The sequence below is a fragment of the Caretta caretta genome, chromosome 8 (genome assembly GCF_965140235.1).
Source record: "Caretta caretta isolate rCarCar2 chromosome 8, rCarCar1.hap1, whole genome shotgun sequence".
Taxonomy (NCBI): Eukaryota; Metazoa; Chordata; order Testudines; family Cheloniidae; genus Caretta; species Caretta caretta.
The window spans coordinates 60,158,975-60,179,998 of record NC_134213.1 but is presented as its reverse complement, the minus strand read 5'-3'; the positions used below and the strand labels follow the sequence as shown (position 1 = coordinate 60,179,998).

Genomic DNA, 21,024 nt, shown 5'->3' with positions numbered 1-21,024 from the left:
TCTCTGACCTCCTGGGTCATAATTTAAAGGGGCCCTAACCTGTTTAGATTTGGCTTTTATAGTGAAGACAAAGGGAGGATATTGGTCCATTAAAAAGGTGCTATAAAAGCAAACACAAAAAGCAAAAGCAAACACATTAGCTATGAAGAGCATATAATCAGGTAGGGCATCAGGACCTGGAGGCAGCCCATGCTATTTTAGAGCCTGCAGTGTAAAGCTTTTGCAAAATCTGTCTGGTCTGAAAAGTTTAACCATATTCATTCTTCTGAAATTCTCCCTCTACTATGGTCAGACACAGACACAGTGGAAATAATAATAAAAAAGGGCACTGACATCAGAATTCCTAAGAGATATCTGACCATGTCCTGCTATCCTGTGGGTCAAACTACAGGCTAACATAATGCTCAGACTCTGCAGGGTCAAAGTGACTGGAGGGAGGACTTTTCAAAAGTGCTCCCCATTGGCCTACACTCCGCTGCCATGAAAGTCAATGGTAAAACTCCTGATGGCTTCAGTGCTAAATGCTCAGTGCTTTTGAAACACCCAATCAGAAGGTTTAACATGCTAGACAAAAGTCTTTTGACTGCCCAAACCTGCCTGTGGAAAACTTCCTCTGGCAGGCATCCCTCTCAAGCAGTCTCTGTCCCTTTTAGAAACATCACCAAGAATTTATGTTAGGGTCACATGGGTAAGATACATTTTCTTTCTTCATGGGTCATAAGTGGTTTTCCCCAGACAAAGTCTGTGTCAATCTCAAGAATCTCATGTAACAACCGTCCCTAAGATGGATTTATTGTAGCTCTGTCCAAATGAAAGAGAATGATTGGCTGCAGCCAGCCCCAGTAAAAACAATTGTCCACCCTAAGTGCCTCTTACTTCTGGCCCAGACACACTCAGTGTCCTTCAGTCAGGAAAGCTGCTCTCAGGGAGAGCTTCCCTTTCTTCCTTCCCCCACAGAACCCTATGCTCTGAAATTATAGCTGAGCTTTCAGGTAGTTATCTCCTGCTTCTCCTGGTCCTCATTAACTACTTCTTTGCCCTCCGAGTGCATAGAGTCTATGTACCCCTCTCCAAACTCCTACTCACACAAAGCACAATATCATGCCTTTGACTATATCAAGCATAGGTTCATATTGGGAAAGTGTTTACTTCAAGGATTCACTGCTTTCCTTCAAGCAACAGATAAACATTGAAGTAAATGGCCAAAATTCCCATATTGTTGGATGGTGTATGCTAGGAATGTACCTTGTCCTATTTGTTACTCATTCATTAATGACCCTTCTTCACAATCTATAAAGAATTCTGACCCAGTCCATGGTTATAATGCTGCAAGGAAATCTCATAGCTCTCTATTCTTTTTTTAGGCAATAACTAGTTGAACTCATGGCTAGTGTTTTGCTAATGTCGGACAGTGTGGGCCAGATTTTTAAAGATATTTAGGGACCTAAAGATGCAGACATGCACATAGTAGCTTTTAAATCAATGACAGCTAAGCACCTAACTTGCTTAGTTACTTTTGAAAACCCCAGTAGGTGCCTATGTGCATGTTTAGGTGTTTGAATATCTTTGAAGATCTGGCCCTGTGTTACTCTTTTAGGGTGACTAGACAGCAAATGTGAAAAATCAGGACGGGGCGGGGGGGGGGGGGAGGGGGAGTGTAATAGGAGCCTATATAAGAAAAAAACCCAAAAATCGGGACTGTCCCTATAAAATCAGGACATCTGGTCACCCTATACTCTCTCAGCTGAAGTGAGCTTTACTGCTTTGTGTGCAATGACTCTTCAGATTGCTTGTTATTAAGAACATAACAGTGGACAAAATTATTGCCAATTACCATCGTCCCAAATCTGAAACACATCAAGATCCTGCTCTATTGAAGTCAATGGTAAAAGTCAATGGCAAAGCCAGAGCCCTAGCGTTATGTGCTTTGGTTATCTTTTGGAAAGACTGCTCTGTATTTAATGCTTCTTTCCTCAATAGTACAAAAATCCACTTCCAGATTTCAGTTAGTTAGAAATGATCCTGTCTGGTCACTGTTTGAACTGTAAACCTCTTTGGGAGAGGGGCAAGCTATTTTCATTTCATGTGGATAGGTACATATGAGGCCCTGATCTGGGACTGGGACTGCTGGGTGCTAGTGTAATACAAATACATGATGATAATATCTGAAATTGAAATCACTGAGACCTTTGGGCAGCCAGTGGGGTTAACACAATACTCATGGATAAGTGCTTCACTCTGACCATCTAATTTCCAAAGGGATAATTAGTTGTTTGTTTACCCATCTGACTGTGAATATTCCTGTTTGCGCTCTCTCTCTCTTTTGGTTAGATCTGAAGGAAATAGGATTCCTCTATTACTGGCTACTGAAGCAGAAACTCGAGCTTGGAAACATTACAATTTTCTAATATTTGTGCAGTGATGGAAATTATATGTCCTTCTAAATTACATATTATTTGTCCTTTGAAATGCCACATTTATATAAGTATATATGAGTAGGACTATGTTTTCTTTGCATTTAACCATAGAGGAAACAAAGGGCCAGATCACCTCTACTCCCTCAGCAGAGAAACCTTTTTCTTTTTCCTGCCATTCATTGGGTCCCTCTTTGGCTGCACGGTAGCAACTGCTGTGTAAATGCAAGGGAGAGTTATGACAACTCAAAGCTCTGGGAGTATTAACTCTCTCTCCTGTGTGGAGTTTGGGTGGGTGGGCAGGTGATAGTTCCTCAGATTGCCTGGTCCCCTGTTCCTCCTCCTCTTCCCTTCATGTGAGAGATGACACTGCTTTCTGCTCTGGTGACAGGAGAGCCACATATGTTGTTTCATGTTTGCATGGGGTGGGAGCCAAGGATGTAGAGGCTGCTGGACAGATATATGAGCTGAAAAGAAAGAGGGGTGGGGGGAAAAACGTAGTCTATCATTAGATTCCATTTTTCCACAGTTCTAAAAGACATGCTTGTGCAACCTGCTAGGACACTTTGCTTCCACTGTTAAGAACAGCACACAGGAAGCCATTTACGGTTAATAAAAAACAACTTTATTGAACCTATTATGCAAGGCTACTCATCCTTATTCACCAGTAGATGACTATCTATCTATCTACAGACATACCTCTTTTATAGAATACTTTTAACATCACTGCCCACCTGGCCAAGAAGTCAAGGATACCATGTTTCGTTAAGGAAACCATGAATTTAGGCTTAAGGTGACTTTACATTGTTTCTTTCTTGTGAGGATTTAAGTTGGCATAATTTGCTTTTTCTTGAACATGCTCTTTAAGATGTTCCCGCACAAAGCAGCCCACATCTTAATTACATAGCTGAGATAGTTCCATACTTCTTCTGTATACTCTATCCTGATCACATATGAATTAGCAATTTGTGTTCTGTAAGCAAAAGAGTGCTTTACGGGCCCAAGAAGACACTTCTATTTTGTTCTGTCTGGGGTATTATTCACTTTCCTAGTGGGTTTTCATGATAGTGTGATATAATTATATGAAATCAATACATTAAAAACAAAATGTTCTTCAATTGACAAAGGGGAATACCTATGTTGTTTCTTGTAACTGGAACTAGTAAAGTTTGTGTTAGTGGCAATACCTGTTCTGCACTGGTTGGGGCCAGATTCTCAGCTAGTCTAAACTGGCATAGCTCCATATCCTTCAATTTACACAAGCTGAGTATCTAGTTTTGATAACCCAAGAAGATACTGAGTCAAATTCATCCCCAGGTAACTCCAAGGAGGTCACTTGATTTATACCAGGGAGGAGTTTGGCCTATCATGTTCCTTGAATGATACCTGACTGCAAAAGCTAGAAGAGAGAAGGATGAGAACTTGCATCTGCAAGAGGTGGAAGAATGATCCTTCAGTCATGGATCAAATAATTTTGCAAAAATATCTGTGCTCATTTCAGTCATCCCATTCTGAGGCAGTACTTTTGAGAGGCAATATTTTGATTCATTTGCGTGGTTGCATCTAGTTTAAAATCCACAATCCCTATTTTCCAGCAGAGGTCCCCGTCTTCACATCCCACACCCCAAATCAACAGGAGTTCCACATTAAACTTAATGCCTCATGGAAGACTCTGGTGAAGCTCTCCGGCAGGGATTCAAACTATGGGCTTTGTTTGCTCTATCAGTCCTGTAACAGTCTTTGAACATTGTTTTCTGCGTGTGTTTTATTTCTAACAGCAACATTTCTTTCCCCCTGGTGTCATCCCTTCCCAATAAAGAAAGGGTAACTAAAACAAATGACTATGAGGAATGATGGTCTTGTGGTTAAAGTACTGGATGGGGACTTAGAGATTGGGGTTCACATCACAGTCTCACTGCACAACCTTGGGACAATCACTTAGGCTGAGATTTTCAAAGCTGTCATAGGGAGTCAACTTTTAACGGAAATTATCCCTAAGATTGCTTTAAAAATCATACCCTTAGTCTCTTTATTTTTCAGTTCCTCATCTGTAAAACGTGGAGAATAGTCCTCCTTTACCTTTGGAGGATGTTTTGAAGATAAATATGCTAATGATTTGGAGATAGTCAAATACCATATAAGCTTCTAGATAGATGTAACATAAAATTTACACAATTTGTAAATGTACAATTTTAAAAGCATATATAGTATACTTAGTAGTTTCTATGAGACTACAGTGTTTGTAAGGAGCAAACACATATTTAAACTCCTGTTTTAGACTAAAATATAGATACCTTTTTAAAAAGTGGTTTATTTACTTCATAGACTATACCGGGCTCTTCAGTATTGTTATGCAAATCTTTGATTTATGATATTCTGTTGGGTGTAGTGTCATAGCAAGTTATAGTACAGGATCCTTTCCCACACTTATTCAAGAGCATATTAAGGAAATAATATAGGAAAATGCTACAAGTACATAAGTAATCAGCTTTCTAACATTAAATCTACCCTTTTAAACCATAAAGGAACTCAATCAGTCATCATTATAATTTAATGGTCTGAAAGAAGCACCAGAAGAGTAAACTTCTTGTCTTTCATTCTTGCAATTTAAAACATTATTTTTTCATAAAAAGGCAATTTAAAAGGACTCAGTATCTTAACTGTTAGTGGCAAATTGTCAGGGGAATTTAGCTGTACAAATCAGAGCCCTCCTACTCCCATTTGCTGCTGTCTATGCTGGGATGCTGTCCTAGGCTTCCAGATGAATGGAACATAGCTGCCTATGCAACTCAGTTTTGTTCTTCCCTGCTCACTGGGGAGTTTTATGATACTTCAGCTCTGTGGGGATAGGGAGGCCAGGCTTTCTCTGCTGAAATTATTCTTCTTGATAGAACATTGCTATCATGGCTTCTTTGCTTAGCCTAAATTGGGACTAAGAATTAACAGGAAAACATCTAGTAACCATATATGGCCATAGTAGCTTTTGCAGGATGGGAGGGTCAAGATGCATTGCTATAAACTTTAGTTTTTCAGTGTCACTTCCATTTCCTTGTGATTTGTCATGCACTGCACTGAACATCATGTTCAATAGACTTCAGATTGTGGCAGAGAAAAATCACAAATCTGGGGAGAAAACTGCCATATCTTCGTATTCTGTGCATAAACATAGACATTCAGCACACACACAGAAATTGGAAGCTTTTGAGTATGTAAACATCCACGTTGTTACCCAGGGTTCTTTCAACCCAAAGCTCTTGGTAACTTTTACTCTGTGCAATGTGGTGTCAGGAAATAAATCAGGGAGACACAGCCCTCCAACCATCAACACAAGGGTGCTTTCACTTAAAGCTAAACTTTACTTAGTGTCAAGCACTTACACGCAACAGTAAAACACCCCCAATCTTTGATAATTGCCAAAGCTGAGTGTGGCTCTCGAGTGGCACAGCGGGGGCCGGTCTGCTGGTGGGGAACACAAGATGCATCCAGAGAGAGAGTTCCCCTACCTCAAACTTTTCCTCCTTATTTATACATTAGTAATACAATCACGTCACTTAAAGAAAACTTGTTAAGCAAGCAGTTTCAAAGGTCAAGCAATAGGTTTCCTTCTGGTCATCGATTAACCAGGTGTGGTTTTTTCAGAGTTTGCACACCTTGAGGCCCCTAAAATGCATGTATCAGCAATGTCAACACAATTCTTATCAGGAAGGATGCGGGGGTCAAGCTACCCTTTCTGTGGCACCCAAAACACCCTCCCCTTCTGCCTTGGTTAAGCTAAGCCTGCTCATGGCCACTTTACGGCCTGCTGACTTGGCTACTTTTAGCAATCAGCAATAGTGGGTTCAGGCACTTTACTGGTTTGCCAAAATCTCCCTGTACAACATGAGAAACTAAACGAGCTTCCTGAATTCTAAAGGAAAAAGGATTTATAATGCAGTCTGGATTTGGTGACCACAAATCTTCTGCAGCTGCTTAATTTGAAACATGTGAATAGTCGCATTTACTTCAGTGAAATTACTCATGTGCTTAAAGTTAAGCATATGTGTGTTTGCAGGATCAGGACTAAACTGATCAATAGCCATATTCGTGCCTTAGACAAGGATAGTAAACCTTAACAGTTCCTTTGGGTACGTGAACGGGATGATGCTTATATCCTCAGACTACAGGGGATCCTTGGGTTCAAATCTACTATTGCTCCATGCTTGAGCCAGTTGGCTTCCTGCAGCTGATGCATTTATAATCCATACCCAGGACTTTCTAGAGTAATTAATGTACTGTCTAGAATAAGTGCATGGTGCATCTTTATTCAGCTACAGCACCTCTTTTGTAATGGACTAATAATTAGAAAATGTGTAACCGCAACACATCTATTTTATATGAAAATAGACTTCATTTCGGAAATGTTTGTAGATAAAGGTGTTGGTGTCAACCATAATACTCTCGGCCAAGATAAAAAAAATTCACAGCAGGGGCCTTTGTAAAAATGATTATAACGGCTGCTGTCATAATTAAATATGAATAAAAAGGACATTTTTCTTTGTAAATGCATCCACTAGAAAAAAAGATCACAGAACCAGACTCTATTCAATTCCATGCTGATTCAAAATGAAGTGAAGATAACAACTACATTGTTTTAATCAATCTAAGTACCTTTATGGCCCTCAGCACCATAGTATCTATGAGGACCTCACAATCATGAATGGATTTTATCCTCACAAAGACCCTGTGAGTAAGGGAGGCATTTTCCTGTTTCACAGATGAGGAACTGAGGCACACAAAGATGAAGTGACTTTTCCATGGTCACCCTGAAAGTCTTTGGTGGAACAGATAATTGAATCCAGGTTTCCTGAATCCCTCCATTGTTTTGTCCACTAGATCAGTCTTCCTATCATTTATAACATACATGTTACTGGAACGTTGTATGCCAGTATTAAGAGGTAATAACTACTCCTTTGCTTGTTTGTAGGGTTTTAGGAAACAAACATACATCCCTTAGAGGTTTCCACGCAACAGGGAAATGGCACAGACTACTGAGAAACTAAACCGTATGCTGTTAACTAGCCTAGTGGGTTTATGCTAATATAAAATGTAATAAAAATAGAGGCCACTCTCCCTTTAAGATGAAAGGAAGGAAACGTGTATCAGCTTCCAAGGAATGACTAGCGTGTACTTATCTAATTGACTGTATATTTTGTCTAGGTGTTGAGGGAAAGCTAAGAGAATGAAGACTCTAAGCCCACAGTGGAAGCATGATATGGCGATGCAGTGCTGGTGCTGAATTGTTCTCTCTGATGGCTCTATGGGAGTGGATAGCACTGAGTCTTCATTGCTGGGTTTTAGCGGTTGCTGCTGTTTCGGATCAGCATGCCACAAGCTCCTTCGACTGGCTCCTCTCTGATAAGGGACCCTTCCATCGCTCACAGGAATACACAGATTTTGTGGACAGAAGTCGACAGGGATTTAGCACAAGATACAAGATTTACAGGTATGAAGCCAAGGGAAGGCAATTATAGAGCTTTCATCCTTAGAAGTTATACATACATAATAAGAGTTTGTTTGTTTTTTAAGGGAAAGTGTCAGGTGTGGGGACAAACTCATAGAGAAATTAACTGCTGAAATATATGTAGGGCCATTTTTGCATTATATATTATGGGAATGCTTGCTTATGCTGTTTTTGTCATGCTTTAAGAGATTTTGGTGACTGATAAAGTTGATCTGGAAATAATTGACAGCAACCATCTGTTCCCGAAATTCCTGGGCTCTCCTCCAAAGTAACATTAACTCCCAATAATATCCTTAGACATTAATTTATCTTCCCTAATTGCTGAGGGACAGATCATAGCACCTTTGTTCACCCAGAATAGTACCTTGCTTCTCGAGGAGTTCCGTTGACTGAAACCTATGACAAAACATTGACTTCAGTGGGGCCAGGATTTCACCCAGACTCAGTATCAGTAGCTTAAAATGGCTTAAAGATTTTAGATATAGGTAGGTCCGTGGTTTCAAAAGCAGCTTTTAACTTTGGATTCTTCATTCCTAAGGACCTGATCTTCCACAATGTGGAGCACCCTTAGGTGCTATTGACTGGAGCTGTGGGTGCTCAGCCCTTCTGAAATCAGGCATTTAGTTGGCCTGTTTATGGTTGAATAGACAAAAACAGGCACCCAAATTAGAGGCCAGTTTTGAAAATGCAGGTTTCACTGCAGAATTGCTTTTGCTGATTGTCTGCAGCCTGCCAGTCCTCCGTCCTGCTGAATCAGCACGAACAGCTACATCCCTCTTGTCACTATGACAAGGTAAACAATTCAAGACGTACTTTAACAAATATGTTATCTTTAAAAAAGAAATGGGAAGTAGAAGGGAGAATACAATGGGATGGTAGAGAACGTATGGGTAAAGGGAAAGAAGGGAAAAAAGGGGTCACAGGAGACAAAGGGAAAAGGAGGGAAGTCTGACAGAAGACACATTTTTCTCTCTTAATGTTCTGAACACAGCCAAACAGTTCTCCACCAGCCAAAGTAAAGAGGCTTCAACAATACAGTACAGGCCATCTGTCAGCTTCTCCCATAATGCAGCCCCCCTATCTGCACTTAAGCCCATAAAATGGTTTACCTGTGTTGCACAGATTGGTCTGTGGCACTTTCCAGCTCTTTTGTAAACAGGAAGCAGTGACTTAGAGAAAGGGAAAAGATTATTTATTTATTTGCCTGTGTGTTCAACCAAATTGCTGGTAATTTGTAATGGGTTTTTTTTTTTTTAGAATGTTGAAGCTGATGCATTTTGTATGTTAAAACACCTTGCCTATTTCCTTTTCTTGTGCGTGCACCAGAGGGCGCTGTGTTGCAGGTCAATTTTGCTGTAGGATTTTCTGCAGCATAAAGAGGGATTTAAAAACATTTTGTAATAAAATGGGATTCAGAAATATGCACTGATGAAGTAATCTGTCTCAACAAAATAGTAGCACTCGATATGTACTGCATTTTAAGAGCCAGCCATCAGAGCCAATAATATAAAGTCTGAAAGAATGTATTTTATTTGTATTATTTTCTATTAGTCAACAGTGAACCAACATTATCTTGGTAACAAAATGAAAGAAGTGTATTTTAGTTTAATCCTTTCAATACGGTCATGGAGAATGTACCATGTCCAACCACCTTTATGACTACAAGAAGCTGAGGTGGTTTTTTTGTGTTTTTTTTTTTCCCTCCTCCTCCAAGCCATCATTATAGAAACATTGTCAAGTCTGGCAGGTCTATAATCAGACCTGTCATATTTGTTTAAGTTTGTGGGTGTATTTACATTGCTCCATCCCTCAGAGAGCAGGATTTGTGTATATTTCAATACCATGCCTACTCCCCTCAAGAAATGTGCAGGCAGGCAAAACAGAAGAGTAGAACATTAAATTGCTACTGCTGATCAACAAGAAACAGCACCCTGTGAAGATCAATTCCCCAGATAAGAAACCTAACCGTAAGATTTCCGTATAAGAATACCACACTCTTAATATGTTGTTCATAACCAATGTTAAATATGGGAAAATACTATAAAATATTGGAGAATTTTTTAAAATAAAGGTTGTTTTTAATCCCTATTGATTTTCTATGGACTGTCACAGATACAGGTATTTGGGGCCTAGTTGTGCTCCTCCTGCCTGACAACCCTCCCTATTTCCTGCATGAATGCAACCCTACCATGTCCAGGGTTAAAGGAAGGTGGTGTCAGCTGCCTTCATGTCATCACATCCACATTAGCCCCCAAAGGCTCGCCAGTGGATTGCTGATGATGACTGGGGAGGGGATGAAATGGACTGAGAGAATGAATTATTTTATGTATGATTCCCTTCTGTGCTTCCCATTGAGGAGGTTGTGGGAGCATTGCTGGCTGGCGTAGCCTTTATAACACAGCAGTGATGGAATAGGTGGCGTGATTCAGGGCAAATAGTTTGAAGTGTTCCTTGTGAAGTTCATTTTTCACCAGAGTCCTCTTTCAGTGGCTCTTTCAACAGATGAAGGTAATAGAATCCTCGTGTATTGTGTGGAGTAGCTGCTAGCATATGGGGAGTAGGAGCAGTGACTAAAAACCAACCTGTATTTTGGAAGGTAGATTTCTGCACTGCAGGGACAGAACTAGCTGCAGCAGGCAGCAGCTCACTTGCTGTCTCTGCAGCCCAGAGCCCCACCAGCCAATATGGAAAGTGACTCATTTGATCTCTAGATCCACACCCCACATCCTTACACAACTGCTCTACTCAGTTATTGTCTAATCAGCAACAGCCTAAAGCTGACTAGGTGCTCATATAAATACATATAAATAAAATAATCATAGTAAAAGTCTTCAGCTGCTGGAAACCTGTATTTTGTGACATATTTAACTACTGTTCAAAAATGTATTGTTAATGGTGCCTTTTTTTCTTGTGGATGATGTTTGATCAGGAGGAGGGCACAACGTATGATTTTTGCTTTCCAAAAGCAGAAAAATTATGCTATGACTAAAATTCTGTTCTGTTTCCCATAGGATATTTTTGCTTTAGCAGCCTCAGGAGATGCAGTGAGAATTTAGAATAAATAAAAAATCAGTTAAATAATTCATTTCCACATTTTTGTATTTCAGTGTAGTATTTTCTATTACAATCATGTTGACAATAAAAAGAGATCATTCATTTTATCTTGTTGTAGATCTTTATTCTCTAGCATTTTACTGTTTCTGTAAATATGCATTAAATGTCCTTATTTAAAGACACGACCCTGTATCATTAAAACCAGTGCAAGTTTTGCCGTTGACTTGAATGGGAGCAGGATCATGCCCTAAATGCCCAACAAAAATACAGAATTATTAAAAGCAGGACAAAATGATAGACCACTGACGTGTCAAATACCAAGAAGAATGGGATTTTACTATGACTAGTGCTAAAAGCCTGATGGCTATGCTGAATGGGGGAGCTCTGTGGGAGCATTTTGCGGCTGTCTGATAACTATTGCCTGAAAACAATCTTATACAATCGAACTCAAGAATATTCATTGACTAAGAATCTCCAGTTGTAACTGGACAAGTTAGATTTGTTTGAAAACCATCATTCTCATGTCAGAGGATAGATCAATTTTAGATGTTTTGTCTAGGTACGTCTGTCTAGATATAAGTCTAAGCCCACAATACAATCTAACTTCCTTGAGTTTCCATTACTTTAATTTTCATTATCCACTGGGTTCCCAAACTACATAACCTACCTACATTTTAGAAAGTCATGCTCTGGGCTAAAACACTTATCAAAATCTCCAGACCCGTATGTTCTAAATTCTACAGGTACAAACACCAAGATTATATGCTGATGTTCCTAATTTCTCTCTATTTCCTAATTTTGTTTGTATATCCATGTAGTAGAGAGAGAACGAATCATGTTGCACAAGCGCTCTCTTGTCACTATAAACGAGCATTCACCTTGCCATGAAAGTTATTGGTGGTATAAATCGTAGAGATAAAGTCAAAGGTTGGTACTGTGTGAGTGGTGCATATTAACTGAATCGGTTTTTTATAGAAGGTTCCTAACCTAAGCAGAACAGGCACATTTCTGAAGGAAAAAGGTGTAATTTCTCCCACCTCCTTATTTAGCTTTCAGAGAGTATAACAGCCAGTGAAAATAAAACAGGCACGTGAAGTAGGGAAGAACAGTGTTAGTGCCTGGCTAGTTGTTATATTTTAGTCCCTTAACTGAGGATCAATTATTTCTCTGTGTCTACATAGGCAAGTGATCTGATTCTGCAAAAGTACAGAGTGCTTTCAACTCCCTCAACACTAGGGCAGGGCTGGAAGCTAGCACACACATAATTTGCTGTATTCCTGTTAGTTACAGGAATCAGAGAACAATGCAGTATTACAACTAATGTTATAGACTGTGCCACTAAAAAGGTAGTCATTTTCTGCACTGCAGTATGATATTCCCTATAATTTTCAATATGCCATGGACAAATTTAACTACTGCAGAGGGTGAATCTTTTGTTTTTTGCGGACTCCACTACAATTAAGTTACAGACAAAGCTGTGCAGGAAAGCACCAGGACTGCTTCTGAAGAAGTGTGCTGGCCTCTAAATTAGCTGGATTGCTGTACTGATATTTTATGATACTTTCTGTGTTGAATTTCAAGTTTGTGCTTTGTTATTGAATACTCACACACTACACAGTGTTACTTATGCAAATCAGCAGGCAGGGAAGTGGGATCTAAAACCAGACAAAAGGAGACTTGAGAAATGCTAAGGATGGAAAGAGTGATTGGGAAATTGGGGAAAGCAGGTGTAAAGATCATTCTTTCGTGGATTGTTTAGAACATTACAACTATGTATTGTGGACCTGACTGCACACTTGCCTTTGTCATATAGAGCTCCTTGCTAGATTGAGTAGGAATCTGTGTAATTTTTCTACTGTAATCTGACCGTTTCCTTCCAAAATTTGTGATGTATCAGCCAGGATTATTTCCTCTTTTTCTTTTCTACCTATTGCACAAGGCTTTATTCTGATAATGTAATGACAGATAATTTAGTCAGAAGGAGAATAATTTAAAATATGAATTAACTTGTTAAACTGAGCAGTGACTAAAACTGTGTAAACCTAACGAATGAACAATAGAAATTCACAGACAATTTAGCCCCCCGCCGCACCCAAAAATGATGAGTTTCTCACAGACCTGTAGAATTCTATGCAACCATGAAATGAACATCCTATTTTTTAAAATGCCCTTTTCTAATGAAGATGGTCTGTTTCTTTGTTGTTGGGTCAGGGATGCAGATAAGAAATAAAAAAAAATAATGTTATATACCTAACAAATACTTACGTGGTAAAGAATACTGGTTTATCTGATGTATTCTAAATTCATTTCTAACGTACAACTTAAAGTAAACAACATTAAGAGCCAGATTATGGAGTTCTTAATAATATTCTTGAGCACTTTGTCATATAGGTAGTCCCCACTGAAGTCAAATGTGGTATTGGGGACTGTGCCTTCAAAGGCTGAGCTTCCCAAACAGAGTATCTGTGCAGGGCGCTTTGAAGCTTTTGTTATGCCCAGTGAGTTGGAAAGGGACACAGAATAAATCAGATCTCTTGAAAACTCCATAAACAGTGAGTGATCTCTCAACTACACAACTAACAGCCGCACAAGCTGTCTTTCACTGCCCTATCAATGTAGCTTAACACTGAGCTGGATAGATCACCCCTAGATTAAAGAGGTGGTTCCATCTCTGTGTCTATAATGTCCATAACCACTCTGATGAGAGTGCTAATAATGCTAACTGTCGGTTGGGTTGTGGAAACCTCCTACACTGGGTGAAGTACTGAAACTATTGGCTACAATGAACATCAGACAGAAACAGCCTTTAGTTGCTACCAATTTGTGGTTGATCTGAATTGCTGAGCCAGAGATTTTAGGGGGAAGAGAGAGATTAATTCTCGTACCCACATTAAATAATGGATAATGAAGTTTCTGTAATAAAATGTAAGATGTTTGTATTGTTTTGGACACATAGCCTATCCAAATCTGTAGTGAGCATGACGGACAGTATGGAGAAGTTTCTGATAGCATCCCTTTCAAATGACTAAGGTCACTTTACACCTTCCTTGGTTCTATTATTTCAATTTGTCAGGCTGAAGACTTTACAAGGCATTACTACTTCTAGTTGGGCTTTACTGTGACTGTTCTCTTTTTACGCAGAAGGGACAGAAATGTCCTTTCCTTGAAATAAAAAAAACTTCAGCATGCAGGGGGAAACCCAATTCCTCAGTTTCTGTGCGTTCCCATTGTTCCTTGTTTTGTCCTTAATGCTAACACAAACATCCCGAACCCCACAATAAATAAAACAGAGTGGTAGTGATAGGCAAAGGAAACATGACCAAAGTGATTGGAAGGAAAACTATAGGAAAAATGAAGTGTGCTCAGACATTAGTGTACTTTAGGCAGCTTTATGAAAGTAGGGAACCTCTGACTTCATCTAGGCTGAAGCTCTGGCTGCTTGTACATTGCACTGCATGCACAATATCATTGCTAGACACTGAGAACTGAGATTATAAATGCACTTCAGGGAAAACATGTTTACTCTCCACAACTGTAGTTTCAAAGGCGAATAATCAGCAGAAACAGTCCAGTCTGCTTTTTCCAGAGAATCTCTGCATTGGTAAATTGCTTTTGGCTTGTATCATAATTGGTCCATTTCCTTTAGGGAATTTTCCATTCAGCCTGATGGAAAAAAGCATACAATATTCAGAGGGGATCATCATTCTCTGAAGGTGTGCCAAGGAATAGTCTACTGAATACACAAATTCCTCATTCTAAATCCAGTGGTTAACAGATCAGGGAAGGAGAAGAGGAGCTCCAAGTTTTTGGAGGAGTGAGATGGGGGGAACTTTGGTGAATGCCTAAAGTGACAAATACAACAGAAGTGCCATGTTTCTGCTGCATGCACCAGCCCATGTAGCCAGTTATGGGGAGGATAAGGTACCCTATAAAAAGAATGTAGTAATGGATTTAATAAACCTGCACACTTGAGAGCTCCGTGGATAAATGCCTCTCTATGTTCCCTCTGGAGCAGTGCAGCTCCATGAGGCAGTGAATTCAATGCCCAGAATGTCCCTCCCACTCAGTTTTGCTCATCACCTCTGTTCTAACATTACCCAGAGTGATATTTGGCAAATCAAAGACAAATTCCAGGCAAATGAGCCAAGTCCAGTGATATTAATTCATGTGTAACTTCAATTCAACATGAGTAAGTATTACAAAGTCAAGCCCAAAAAACTCCATAAGCTAATACTGAGTCCAGCTAATAGTTCAGATACTCACCTGTCTTTAACAAAAGAATATTGTATTGACAATTGTATAGAAAAAGAGAAAATAAAATAAAAGACAAGCAAATACAAATATAACTATGGGTCAGAACAGAAATGAATGGAAAGACTCCCGTTGTTTCCGAAGGGCCTTGGACTAGACCCCATATGAGTCCTACAGAAAGCCTAGTAAAAGCGACACTGAGCAGTTACAGAATAATTAAACATTATTTGGACCTTCTATATGGTAGAAAAGTCTTTACATCCAACTCAAAACTCTCTCTCTTTTGTCAGCTCTGTGTGGTTGGTCACACATCCAGTGTAACTAGAAAGGGCTGTAGATGTAAACCTCGGGCTCTTAGATATCACAGTGAGAAGTACCTTAGAAAAATCTTGTATAGATAGGCAGACACATAGATTGGTTGGCAGGTAGAAGCCCAAGACCTAAGACTCCAGATAAATCTGGGGTTATACCATTCTTTGTCAGTGCACGTATATCCTAAGCTTTTCCTTTTATGGTGTATGACCTGACCCTGCAGCCCTTCTTCGTATGAGTAGTCTCACTGAAATTGTGGGTGCTAGAGCACAACTGGTTAATATGAATGAAATTTTTAAGGGGAAAACAGCAGAACTTCTTGTGTTGAAATCTGTAGCTGGAAGAAGCCAACAGAAATGGATACTGATAGAGCACATCTTTGGACCAGGAAGAAATATAATGGTTAATTTCTAGATATTGGGTCTGATTTTCAAAGGTGCTGGACACCTACAGCTTCTACTGGTTTTAATGATTTTAAACTGCAGACCATAGGGACCTGATCCAGGACCTTTATTCTTGTGAGTAAAACTATTAACTTCAGTGTGGCTACTCTTAGATTCATAGATTCATATATACTAAGGTCAGAAGGGACCATTATGATCATCTAGTCCGACCTCCTGCACAACGCAGGCCACAGAATCTCACTCACCCACTCCTGCAATAAACCTCTCACCTATGTCTGACCTATTGAAGTCTTCAAATCGTGGTTTAAAGACTTCAAGGAGCAGAGAATCCTCCAGCAAGTGACCTGTGCCCCATGCTACCGAGGAAGGCGAAAAACCTCCAGGGCCTCTTCCAGTCTGCCCTGGAGGAAAATTCCTTCCCGACCCCAAATGTGGCGATCAGCTGAACCCTGAGCATATGGGCAAGATTCACCAGCCAGATACCCAGGAAAGAATTTTCTGTAGTAACTCAGATCCCACCCCATCTAACATCCCATCACAACCCATTGGGCCTATTTGCCATTAATATTTAAAGATCAATTAATTACCAAAATCATGTTATCCCATCATACCATCTCCTCCATAAACTTATCAAGTTTAATCTTAAAGCCATATAGGTCTTTTGCCCCCACTGCTTCCCTTGGAAGGCTATTCCAAAACTTCACTCCTCTGCTGGTTAGAAACCTTCATCTAATTTCAAGTCTAAACTTCCCAATGATCAGTTTATATCCATATGTTCTTGTGTCCACATTGGTACTGAGCTTAAATAATTCCTCTCCCTCCTTGTGAAGAAGCATCATTTGCTTGAACAAGGTTGGAGGAGCTTAAATATTTTATTTCCTGATCCAACTTCTGATGACATTTCCAAATGCAGATTTCCCCTCACAAGGAAGCATTGTTGGTTTTTTTTGTTGTTTTTTAACCCTTAAGGATTATGTATGTTAGCCAGTGATGCTTTTATTGCTTTCCATCACCAAATATATATTAGGAGCATTTCTCAACATATTTGAGAACCCTTGGAGGGCACAGACCTGTAGTAAAACGATTAGAAAGATACCAGATGGAAATAGAAACTGAGAATTAAAAATGGACAAGTTGGACACACTTCTCATAGAGAACATTCATTGAATTATAAGTTTCTGGCAACACAAACAACCAACAGTCTCAAAGGACTCAGTAGTGACCTGTGGTATGTGTTCACACAGGCACACGGGGGAGTGTGAGTTGCTCCTGTTATTCCCCTGTATGGAATAACTTGTATGGCAGACAGCACGCTCCCGTATGTCTACACAGAAAGTAGGATCCTGTGGCAGTGAGTCTCAGAGCACAGGCCTACAGACTCGGGACCATGCTGCGGCGCTAAAACTAGCTGCGTAGATGCTTGGGTTCAGGCTGGAGTTCAGGCTCTGAAGCCTAGGGCGGGGAGTGTGATTCAGAATCCGAGCTCCAGCCTGAATATCTACACAGCTAGTTTTAGCATCATAGTCCTGCAAGCCTGATTCTGTAGCCCTGGGCTATGAAACTCACTGCCACAGATCCTGCTTGCTGTGTAGACATATCATGAGAAGCCTCTACTTCTCCTTCCATCCAGTGGAGACAGGCAGGCAGGGTTGGAGGCTGGCAGAGCCTTATCTCTGTCCTCACAATATACCAGCCAACACAGCAGAGCTGTCATGGAAGATGAAGTAGTCTGTCCTCGGTAAAGTGCTGGCACAGATTCTTTCTCTTTTTGGAATAAGGAGGAAACTAGGGACAAAGTTGTGACTTGGAGAGACAGTTCAGTCCCTAATATGTCTCTTACACACGGTATTTGGTAATTCCACAATGGCAAAAAGTGTCGGATCTGAAGAGGTGCTGGACACTTACAGCTCCTACTGAATTCAAAGAAAAGAAGTGTGCTCAGCATCTCACAGGAGGCCTAATCCTACCAAATTCAATTTTATCCCATTTTATCCGGAGCTGGATCTCAATAAGGGCAGACTCAGGCCAAAGCACAGCTTCTTCCCCCTGTTCCCCACCCTCTATGTCATGTTGGCTATGTCTAAGGGCTTGACTACACAGCAGGGTGTGATTCTACAACACACCAGTTTGTCACACAGGAATGTCCTGTGTGGACACCCCTACAGTGCAGGGAAAGTCCCCGAGTGCAGCTTGAAATATTATTGTTTCAGAGTGGTAGGCTGAGCTTCTCTCCGGGACTTTCCCTACACTATAGCAGTGTCCACTTGGGATCTTTCTGTGTGGGAAGCTGGTGTGCGGGAGATTCACATCCTGGCTTACAATGCAGTAACTAGCTGTGTAGACAAGCCCTTAAATTATTGGGGTTGAATACAGAAGGAAGGTAGAGTTTCTCTTTCAATGAAGTAAACAACTGTTAATGCTGGATAGGATACACTGGGCCGTAGAGTTAGCTAGGCCAGCAGGATTAGAAGTGTTCTCAGGAGTCAGTCTGTTTGAGAAGAGCACAAGTGTGTTTCTGTTTGGCAACAAAACAAAATATCACTGCCAACCTTGCCTTCTGTCTTTTTTTTTAATATACAGTAGAATCTGTGTTTTGACAATCCCTCTTTTTATTTCTTCCTATTTGTTTGGAGTATTTAACCAAAGGAAAGTTATTTCTCTCTTAGTTCGTAATACTCTTTTTTGGACAGGAATTTTCAAGATCACAAGCAAAACTCAGAAGAGGGGAAAAAAACCTAAATAAACAAATGAATACCAAACAAACCCCCCTACTTTTATAATCACCGCTCTAATCTGCTTCCAGAATAGGGTTGTTTTAAAACGTCAATGTTTTGAGTAAGGATAAATTTTACATCCAAGGGTAGGTTTCCTTAGCACTGAGGTGATTTATTTAGAGAATTCCAAGTATCATAATTTCCAGTTAGTGAGTTTATGAAAGCATTTAAGTTGCCCTAAAAATATAAAAATAAAAGAGGCTTTAGCTTAACAGTTCCATGCAGCCACCGGAGTAGCATAAGAGCTATTTAACACTAATAATAGATTCATTCTCCAGTCAGCAGGCTGGACTGCCAGGATCTTGGAAATGAAATCAGGTCATTATCATTAATTCTTTGAAGATTTTGGTTAGTTGCATCTTTGTTCTCTCATTTGCCATTCGTTTTCATTTTCCTTTGAATGCCCTGCCTATACTGTCACTTTTATTCAAGATGTAGACTAGTCAATAAAAATGATCATTTTAGGAAAATGAAATAACAATTGCATGGATTTATCTTGGTATCTGAAACAGGATTTTTATTATATGGTTTCACTCCTCTCTACTTTTGCCTTAGCCAGCCTTTCTCATTCTTTATTGCTATTAGCTCAATGGTCATCTCCCATATTGAATTTCTGTAATTTCCAGGAATTGTTTTCTTTGGTTATATATGATGAGTACATCTGATTTTCTACATCTTAAGTGTCAGTATTCATACTTTGCTTAAGGACATATTATGCAAAGTGTAATTTTTGTCATTAGGGAGAAGAACTAGATAGCAGCAGTAGCCTTGTTTTTATGTTGCCACGGTTATAGGTTTGAAGGAATGAGCTATTCTTAGTAAACACAAGTATTTGTATGCTTCCTGTATATGAAAAAAACCACATAGATAACCAACATTTTCACTCTGTTTTAGTTATTTGTCATTTTCTCCTGATATAATTGTTTTAAGTTGATGGTCAATGCCCTGACTTCAAATTTTTGTTATCTTCTTGGCTTTGATTGATTCTACAGAATGTGCTAATCATTATGCTGGTCGTGAACTGCAAGCATGTAGCTTCTAATGTACTAGTAAAACTATAAACATTGACAGACCAAACTCCTTCCAACAGAGGCCTGTGTGAAGTAAAACAATTCTTTAAAAAGAATTTCTACTCCCTGATTGCTGGGTTCACAGTAGATTCCCAATATGCCTGTTACAGATAATAATCATTCTCCTGAAGGTTTACCAAAATTAACCTTCTGATACATCTAATTTGTAGTTTATTTAAACAATATTGAAAAAAGGTATTTTCAGGGGCCTATATATGTTCTTAAAACTGCACTTGCAAATCCCACTAACAGTTCCAGAAGTTGAGCACATAACTCCCTTGTGCACTGAGGACAGAATATCTGGCCTTCAGTAATGAATATTAATTCGTCAGGGGGACAAAACTTATACACTTTTGACTCGATAGTAATACAGTTTAAAGTCAAAAGCACCAGCCACATTCCAAATATTTGAAAAACTGACAGAATCTCAGACTTCAGGAAGTATCATAACCAATAAGTTTAAAAAGAATCTCTCCATTTGAAGTAATTCTGAACAAACTATAGTTTATAAGAACTAAGACAAGCCTATAGATTAATAAATTATGTCTGTTTTGACTAATGTGACTTTGGATGTTGCAAATGGGAATAAATCCAGCTACTGATCATAGAAAAGGATGTTCTAATCAGAAAATCTTGCATTCAGCTCTTATGTACATAGTTTCATACACTATTTTTATGAAGCCCTACACAGCGACAATACCTGTTACAGATCATTTTCTTTAACATTTTATTCAAACTACTTGTAGGGTGCCTTCCAAACAGCACCTGCAGTAGATTCTATACAATAAAATCAAAATACAGTACAGAGCATTAAGAACTAAAGAACCAATCTTATAAATTCCATGGCCAGATGGAACCAAGGCATATATTAAAAATAGAAATTCAGTGACTGGATAAACCAGTACGCTAAGAAAATATTAATAGAGAATCATTTCTTAATTGATGCAAACATTTTGCTCTTTCTCAGCAGAGGTGCAAAGCTAGAAATGCTGTAGTGAGGTCTCATGATACTAAGTTCTGATTAATTATTATTATTATTGTTTTATTTTATTTTAAAAACATACTGCACTTGGACCTATGGAATTTGATAAAAGAGGACATTGCTTGCAATAGATGGATAATGTACATTCTGTAGTGTATTACTCTCACTTTTATTATTGCTGGTTCACTCATTCACTAGTTTCTAAAATTCAGGCATTTCCAGTTGATCTCTCAGTCAGTGTGCATTATCATCATTTGAGAGAG

The 21,024-nt window shown here is 39.4% G+C and overlaps 1 protein-coding gene across 4 annotated transcripts in view; it reads left to right on the top strand.

The window, feature by feature from the left end:
* BRINP3 (BMP/retinoic acid inducible neural specific 3) overlaps nucleotides 1–21,024 on the top strand; it is a 291,595-nt gene that overhangs the window by 13,661 nt on the left and 256,910 nt on the right. For all 4 annotated transcript variants that reach the window (XM_048861076.2, XM_048861079.2, XM_048861078.2 and 1 more), the window contains exon 2: nucleotides 7,611–7,896. In XM_048861076.2, coding sequence (XP_048717033.1) covers nucleotides 7,661–7,896 — 236 coding nt within the window. In that variant the 5' untranslated portion in view covers nucleotides 7,611–7,660. The remainder of the gene's footprint in view (nucleotides 1–7,610; nucleotides 7,897–21,024) is intronic.